Here is an 8,229-nt window from a genome sequence, read left to right as displayed (position 1 = left end):
AACACATCTATAAACATTCACATGGGACCGAATATGATTGAAAATGTGACTAAAAACAACAGTGCCCTATACTGAAACTTATGAAAAGAGCAAAAGGTTGTCCACGAATTAACCATCTGAATTGTCCATACCAAACCGAGTGAATGTCCAAATTAACATGCACACATGGTTCTTCAAGATATAATGACAGAGTATGAAAGAGCCAATGAGTTTGCAGAACAGGAAAACGTGCCAAGGTAGAACAACCAACCCTACTACATACAAAAGCAATACATTAACCTTCCTCGCCAGAACATAGCAACTCAGATAAACCCGATGATGCATGCAGAGCACATTCATAATTACGACCACACTAAATTAATTTCTGATGTGAAATGTTTGGTCAGCCATGGGCATTGAAAATTTAAACATGAAGCTGGGTATTTGAAGCCAATTTGAGACAGTGTAGATAAAATTTGATTTAACATGTTCTAAATTAAGTAATAAAGTATGTAAAGTGACAAAATAAAAATATATGTATCTTTAATTTAAAATAAAATATCTCATAAATTCAACTCACTTTAAAATAAGGATAAGCTGGTTAGTGTAGCTTCCGCAAAGTAATAAATCACACTTCCAATCCCTGGTACTAGAGATGCATGTCTTATATTTAGTGCTTGATAATGTCACAAACAAGATTACATCACATGGATAATACATATAGCAAATAAAAAGATGCAATTTCATTCTCTGACATTTAATACTTTTCACTTTAGAGAAATTAAATTTGTTGTTAATTATTTTTGTTATGAATAATGTTATATTTTCCAAACAAAAAAATTTACATCATTTGATTTTTTAAAAAAGAATGATAATATAAATTAATTATTAATTCATTTCAATTAACAAGTGTCATAGTGAAGATGGAGGGTGCAAAACTAAGGTTTAAAGAAAATGGAGGGGATACAAAAAGAGGATTTTTATTATTTGTATACAATAGGATATTTTGGTATTAAAATATAAAAAAGGGTAAAGAGGATGTACTTAATAAATTAGAAGGAGTAAATAGCAAAAGCGATCAATTTGGTTCTAAATTTTTCCCCACCCCTTACAAAGAGCATGGGTTTGGGCTTATAAAATGATATTCTTTTTGTACCATTCACATTTCTTTTACACCCAACATATTTTTTAAAATTTTAAGTTCTCTTTTTTACTTCTTTTTCGTTCCTTTTTTTTTTGTTTTCTTTTTATACCATTCACTTGTGTTTTTTTGTTGGTATAGGTTTATCACAATAAAAAAAAAAAATCAAACATGATACTCAGGGTAGGGAGACGAGATGTGATAAAAGATTAATGATAAAGATTAACGGAGGAGAGGAGACAAACTTGCGACATAACAAGGAAGAAAAAGAGATATTAATGATGTCGCCACTCAGTAGGAAAGGGAAGAAAAGGAAGTGTGAATGGTGTGTAGAGGGATGAGTGTATATGAGTTTTAACGGAAGGGTACTTTCATATTTTCATTTCAATTATTGGGTGTAAAAGAAATTTTTATGGTGTAGGAATAATAACCCCCTACATAATCAACAAAATAAGCCTTTTACTGTTTTTTTTTTTATCAGTTTTAAAAATAAGATTTCTTATTATTCATTTCTCGTGTTACGACTCCATGCGCGTACAACCATTCTGGGCCTCCCCATCCCAATTTTGTTAGTAGCATTTTAAATGAATTAAATGTTACACCTTTAATTTTATAGTTAATTTTTCATTAAAATAACATCTTTATTTACTAGTTTGTCAAAAGAAAGACTAATATAAATCATGGATAATAGCTGCAATAAATTGGTTCAGTATAGTAAGTCAAAATTTCGATTGCCGAGCAAAAAAAAAAAGAAGTCAAAATTTCGATAAATTATATATTCAAGCCTCTACTTTTACCTTAGATTAATAAGTTTCAAAAAAATTTCTACCTTAAATTACCATACTATCCCCTCATCTTAAAATGAGTTTGTGTTTGAGTATGCCAATACCCATTAGGCTTAGTATTTTGTAAGTTCGGTTTTAGTTATACTAGATTTTTTTTAATTTTAAAATATATCACTTTTAGTATGAAGTAGTTTAAATAATACTTTATAAAGAGATGAAAAATAATTTAGATAACACATAAGAATTAAAAGTGATGCATTTTAAAATTAGACTGACGAAATTGTTTATATATGTTAAAATCGAACTTTAAAATTTTTAAAAAGAAAAATATATTTTACCTTTTTCTATACACCCATGTATGAATTTAGGTTTATATTTTTTTTCTATTACAGTAAATTATGCTTTGTCCCTTATAATTTAACATTTTCTTTACGCATCTCTTTAAACTTGTTTTAATCATTTAACACCCTAAAATTTAGGTTGAGATAAAATAAGTTAAATAGTTTTGATAGCCTTCGATTTTTGTGTTGGGTGATAGTTTTAAATAAATTAAATTCAATTAACATTTTAAAAAAATTATCAATAATTATATATAATATAAATTATTTATTACAAGCCTAAAATATAATTTATATACTAAAAAATATTTATTATTGTAAAATTTAATTATACTATAAATTTTAGTTATATAAAATAAATATTTATCCGGTAAATTTCACGAGTTAAAATATTAATTTTGTCATAATTTAAAACGGAAACAACCACTAATATATTTGAATTACCATGGGTTTTTAATGAACAAGTTTTTTATTTGTTAGCATTTAGCGTGTAGCAACGAGAAAGGATTTGGTTTAGGGGAGAAGAAAGAAAAGAAATGGGGAAAAGGAAGTGATTTGGTTTGGAAAATCAAATGGAATCAGCTACGAATTTGAGGGTTAGGGATTTCATAGCAAAGGAAGTTGCTGATTGGGACGACGAATTGATTGCAGTTGCTCGATTCAAAGCCTTTTCCGGTCAAAGATGCGATTGGGAACCCACCTTCCGCTTCTGGAAACACTTCATCATCAAAATCGCCACCCATTTTGGCCTCCTCCTCATTCGACCCTCCCAGGTATCTACCTAACTACTAACTCAGTACCAAGTACGAGGTACTAGGTTTTCCCAATTTAAATTTCCCTCCTTTGTCTCCCTCTCACCTTAAATTTGTTATTTTCAGGTCAAGAATGATTGGTTTAATCGAGGAGGGTTAACCCCTTTGTGTCTTGACGATGTACTGGTGAGTGCGAATGAGTTTATGTTTATGGTATCCAAAACCAGTTGTTTGTTTGTTTGTTTGTTTGTTTTTGTGTTTACATATTTTCATTTTCCAGTCTCTAATGTATAATGAAGGTGACATCACAAGAACTGTGGATCTTGAGGATCCAACGAGCGGGCGATTCTCCCAACTAGTCAGAAGAGTGGGTAACTTGATAACAAGGCCACCGACTCCAGATATTATGGCTGAACAATGTGTTATCGTAACTGCTATGCTTAAGGTTATCACCCACCCCACCCTTTTAGTAAGGATAGTTTAGTGAGTGCAGTCCATAAACTTTTAGCATACGTTATGTTAACACGGTTATAAGTGTTTGATTTATCTTATGCATTTGTAAATAAGATTTCCACTGTGATTGTTGCGTTTGCTTCCTTCCATGCAATGGCAGTGCTAGCAAGTCAATTAAGTTATGCAGGAGTTGGATTAAGTTTTCTGTTGTTTAATTCTGCTAGATATTTTCATTACTATGACTCTATAAATTATAGTTCTGTTTCTTCATATATAGGATAAGGCTGCTGAAGTTGTCAAACATCTATCTGAAAGTCACTGGAATTCATCTTGTATCGTTACAATGAAGAAATTTCAGGACATGTGTGGAGGACCGGATGAGGCATCTGTAATGTTGAGGTATCTGTCTGGGTGTAGAACAGCACAGTATCTATCAGTGAATAAGAAAGATTTTTTAGAGGTACAGAAACTTAGTTATTATTCTAATTAGAAAAAAAAATGGCATCATTTGATATTCTATCCTAGGAAAGTTTTTTCTTTTTTCCCTTTACATATAAGTTTTGGATGGGACATTGAATAACTTTTGACATTCTTGGTAAATAAATAGAACTCATAAAAATTCGTGCTATTATTAATACTGTCCAAGATTGTCCTGTTGCAGCAGGCAGGAATTTCAATACTGATTTCATTTATGCCTGATATACCTGTCTTATTTCAAGTTTTTATTTAACAGGGGGTAAAAGTTTCTCTCTCAGCAGGAGCATTATCTAGTATCACTAATTTAGATTATGATGTACTGCACTTGATTTGGACCACTGAGAAGCTTCAGCTACAACTGGATGTGACTGATAGGCGTTATGAATTGTAAGTTTGTTTTATAAATCTTTATACTTGTATATGCATCCTGAAGGAACGTCTAAGTTCTAACTACAAATAGTAAACAAAGTTTCAAGAGAAAATAAAAGAAAATCTTCCCTTGTATGCTGAACTATTTTCCCTTTCTTGTTCCAAAGTAAATTATTAGATTTTTTCTTACTGCATGTTCGGTTTTGATTTATTAGTAGAAGAAATATTTCTTTTTCTTTTCTTAAAACCTCTCAGTAGCATTCTGATTATAAGTTGTTTTTAACACAAAATAAGCTAATCCAAACATACATTGACAAAATAACATTGTTGATGTGCATGATATTCGCATTCATGTGATGTTTTACTTTTCTATTTTTGTTATGTGACCACTGAAATAGACCTTTTCACCTAATTGATTTTGGACCTCTTGTGATAGCTTGTGGGTTGTCCATTCTTAAAAACATGGATTAACGAACAAAAATTTGACAACAATGTAATTTGATTGGTTATACTACTACATATTTATGCTCAAAGAGAAGTATGTTTATTGTTTTCAACAGTAAAAAAAAAAATAGCAGTGATTTTCACATCATACACTATCATCCCTTCTCAGTTAACAGCTATGCTGCATCAGTGTTGGGATTTTTCTCAAAAATGTTTAGTTGCCTCACAGATTGATTTTATTAGGTTGAGAAAATCAGCATTGGCTTCTCTACAATCTGGGAACAAAAAATTGGCCCTTAACTATGCAAGGGAGCTGAAGTTAGTCACCCAGAGTAGAGAAAAATGTTCATCACTTTTGAACAGAGTAGAGGAAGTACTTAGCGTTATTGCCGATGCCGAGTCAACAAAAAAGGTATGATTTTAAATATTGTACAAAATTGATCAGTTTATACCATAATCTGAAGAATGTTTTGAGCTGCAGATTTGTCTTTGTTACATCTGGTGATCCGTTGTTTGTTAGCAGGTTACTGAAGCTATGCAGATTGGAGCCCGGGCTATTAAAGAAAATAAGATCAGCGTGGAAGATGTTGATCTTTGTTTAAGAGATATCCAAGAGAGCATTGATTCACACAAGGAAGTTGAGAATGCCCTAGGTATATTTTGTCATATATCTTCTGTGGCATGCATCTGAACTGTGCTTTTGCAGTTTGTGTTGAAATGATTTCACTGGGTTGCATGAGATATTGAACTTAACGGGATTTCAGGATGGTGGCAATGTTTTTGTGTCTGATGTCAATAGTTAAGGATTTTAATTTTTTTGTGACAACTATTTTACTTACTGGTGACTGCAGAACGAATGCCATCATATGTGGATATTGAGGATGAAGATATTGAAGAGGAATTCAAGAAGTTGGAGCTGGCTGTTGGGCAAGATGCTCAAGTTCCTGCACTGGAGAAGGCATTCAATGAAGAAGGAAGAATGGCTTCAGAAGCTGCTGATTTTATTAGTGACACTTTCTCAAATCTCAAGCTTTCAGATCGTCCAGCTGAGAAGCCAGGAATCACTCAGGCAGTGTCAGAGGGAGACAAAATAACAAAAAAATTAGAAATGGAAGCGGTGTAAGTTTGAAAATGAATATTATGGTTGTTGTGTTTTATTTCTGGCAAAATGACCTTTTTTTATTTAATGACCCATGGTTTGATTGTTAGTTATATATACATGTGATAACTATGTCCATTGTACAGTTAATGTTGCGGATAACTCTCCAATCGTTTGTGTTTTTAAATACTAGTGGAAGTAATTTGTCGCAATCCATGTCATTTTTTTTAAAACACATTTATACTTAAAAGTTTCACATGGAAGGTCGACTACTATTTGATAAGACCAAAACCATGGTATGTATAGCCTAATTACAAAGTGAGCATGGCAAGGGCTAACGCCAGACAGAATCACCTTATGTTAAGAAAAAAACTTGACGGGGATTAATTTCTCGCTGGAAACACGCTGTGATCTTACCAAACAATTATAAAGCTCCTTTAAGATTATGGTTGCCGTGTCCTTGACACTGACTATAGAGTTTGTTGTTTCGAATTTCGAAGTACGCTACCAACAATTGGGAATGCTAATGGTATGAGTAAACCCTATATTACTATATTAAGATTGTAAGCATCGGTATGGTGAAAGAAATGTCCTCATCCTTATCTAGTATTTCTTCCCAAGAAGAGCATCTTATTGAAAGAAACTCGAAAAAACTGAAAACTAGATAGCCTGAGGTGATTGTTGAATATGTTTCTGATATAGAAATCTTAGAAGGTTCAGCTGAACATTAGGAATGATTTGGCACTATGGAAAAAGTTGTCAATGCATGGGTTGGTTCTTCCTACAAGGGTTTCATTTCTCTCTTTAAAATTTATCATCCGTGGACCGTGGTTTCTTCTTCTAAAATAGATAATTAATTATTTGAGTTCTATTAATTGATATCAGGACTAACAACGTAACGAACTGAGCTGGCTGCTGAGGTGTGCTCAACTAATCTTGATACACGTCAAATCATACACCTCATTTATTAGACTTTGGTGGGGTAATTATTTGTGAACAATGTGCATTGTTTGTTTAAGTAACCAACATTATGTTTTTTAATGCCTCAAATATGCATCCACTAGGGTTAGTCTATTAGTGGAGGATTTGGATAATATGTATGAGATCATAAGTTTTAACATTAGTGAGATCGTTGTACACAAAAAAAAGGCCTCAAATATATTAACTAATGATGATTTAACTATTGGTTAGTAACTTAGAATAGCCTATGAATTGGTTAAAAAACTGGCTTTAAAAGATGTTTTAGTTCATTAGTCAATAATTAAATTGTTAATTGACAAGTGACTTGTAATCGAGTGATGTAGGTAACATAAGTGCCGTTTTAGGATATACTGGTTTTTATAAACATTATAACAAACTAAATTGTGTAGTTAGAAACTTTTTACTTGTTCGTAAAAGCTGTTTAGTGGTAAGAATTTTCAATTGGACTTACCTCAACCCAGCTGATGAGAAAGTTTTCTTAGGCCTATTTGAGAACTGTCCTATCCTTTAAAAATAAATAGATTTAAGACCAAAACTTCCTCTAAACTTCCTGGATTTTATCCTAAAATAATTACTCTATGGACAAACACGCACCATTGAATAGACAGGGCAAAAAGCCCTCATGTATAACTTCCTCTATGCATTTAGATATTTTCAGTGTGAGTGTCCACTACATTTTCTCCTCGTCTGAAAATGCTAGTAGCAAGATGTGGAAGCATTTTGGGAAATACTTGGCTACACCTACCCTTTGTATCTAGACTGAAACAAAATGACAACTCTTTAGGATCGAGGGATGTGCAAAAAAATGGTAGTGAATAGTGTATACAGAGTTGTTTCTTTTATGGTGGTGGTTGTTGGCTCTTTTTAGTGTACCTTGTATGTCTAAGACTTTTCTAATGAGATCAACTATGTATTGTTGATCTAACATAAATGACCATCTAATTTGCTAAAACCCACCTAAGCCATTTATGAGTAGGTCAACAAATTATATCAGGAGTCTTTAGTATCAGTTTTATCATTGTAAAAGCAAAAGGAAGCATCTGATTATTCACATCCTTATTAATTGTTATTAATAATTGGCCACCATAAATATCTTTTGGAAAGCATTCATCCCATCCAATTAACGGCCTACATGTACTCACAAGTCACAAATGCAATCTTACAAGCTTCAAAACACACATATTCTCTTAAATATTGAACCCGGCCTTACTTTCCATACCACAATTATAACAATATTATTGGGATCATTACATCTTAATTCTTCAGCACAGCTCCTCAAGTGATTGTATTGGCCACTTCTTGCCCTCTGTATAAATTAAAGTGTCTTCCTCTTAGCCATATAAGCTTTATGCCCACTCAACACAACCCCCATCTTTCATTGGCCTCTGCAATTACTTCTTTTATCTTCATA

The 8,229-nt window shown here is 32.4% G+C and overlaps 1 protein-coding gene across 1 annotated transcript; it reads left to right on the top strand.

The window, feature by feature from the left end:
- The first annotated feature begins 2,704 nt into the window (after positions 1–2,704).
- On the top strand, positions 2,705–6,051 carry LOC114400808 (charged multivesicular body protein 7). The gene is made up of 8 exons (XM_028363445.1): positions 2,705–3,016; positions 3,122–3,181; positions 3,276–3,440; positions 3,726–3,908; positions 4,182–4,312; positions 4,982–5,150; positions 5,262–5,391; positions 5,590–6,051. Exons 1-8 carry the CDS (start codon positions 2,816–2,818, stop codon positions 5,859–5,861), a joined length of 1,311 nt encoding a protein of 436 aa, XP_028219246.1. The 5' UTR covers positions 2,705–2,815; the 3' UTR covers positions 5,862–6,051.
- The last annotated feature ends 2,178 nt before the right edge of the window (positions 6,052–8,229 follow it).

The sequence above is a fragment of the Glycine soja genome, chromosome 19 (genome assembly GCF_004193775.1).
Source record: "Glycine soja cultivar W05 chromosome 19, ASM419377v2, whole genome shotgun sequence".
NCBI classification, from domain to species: Eukaryota; Viridiplantae; Streptophyta; class Magnoliopsida; order Fabales; family Fabaceae; genus Glycine; species Glycine soja.
Note: the sequence above shows the minus strand (reverse complement) of the source record. Positions and strands in the feature narration are given on the sequence as shown.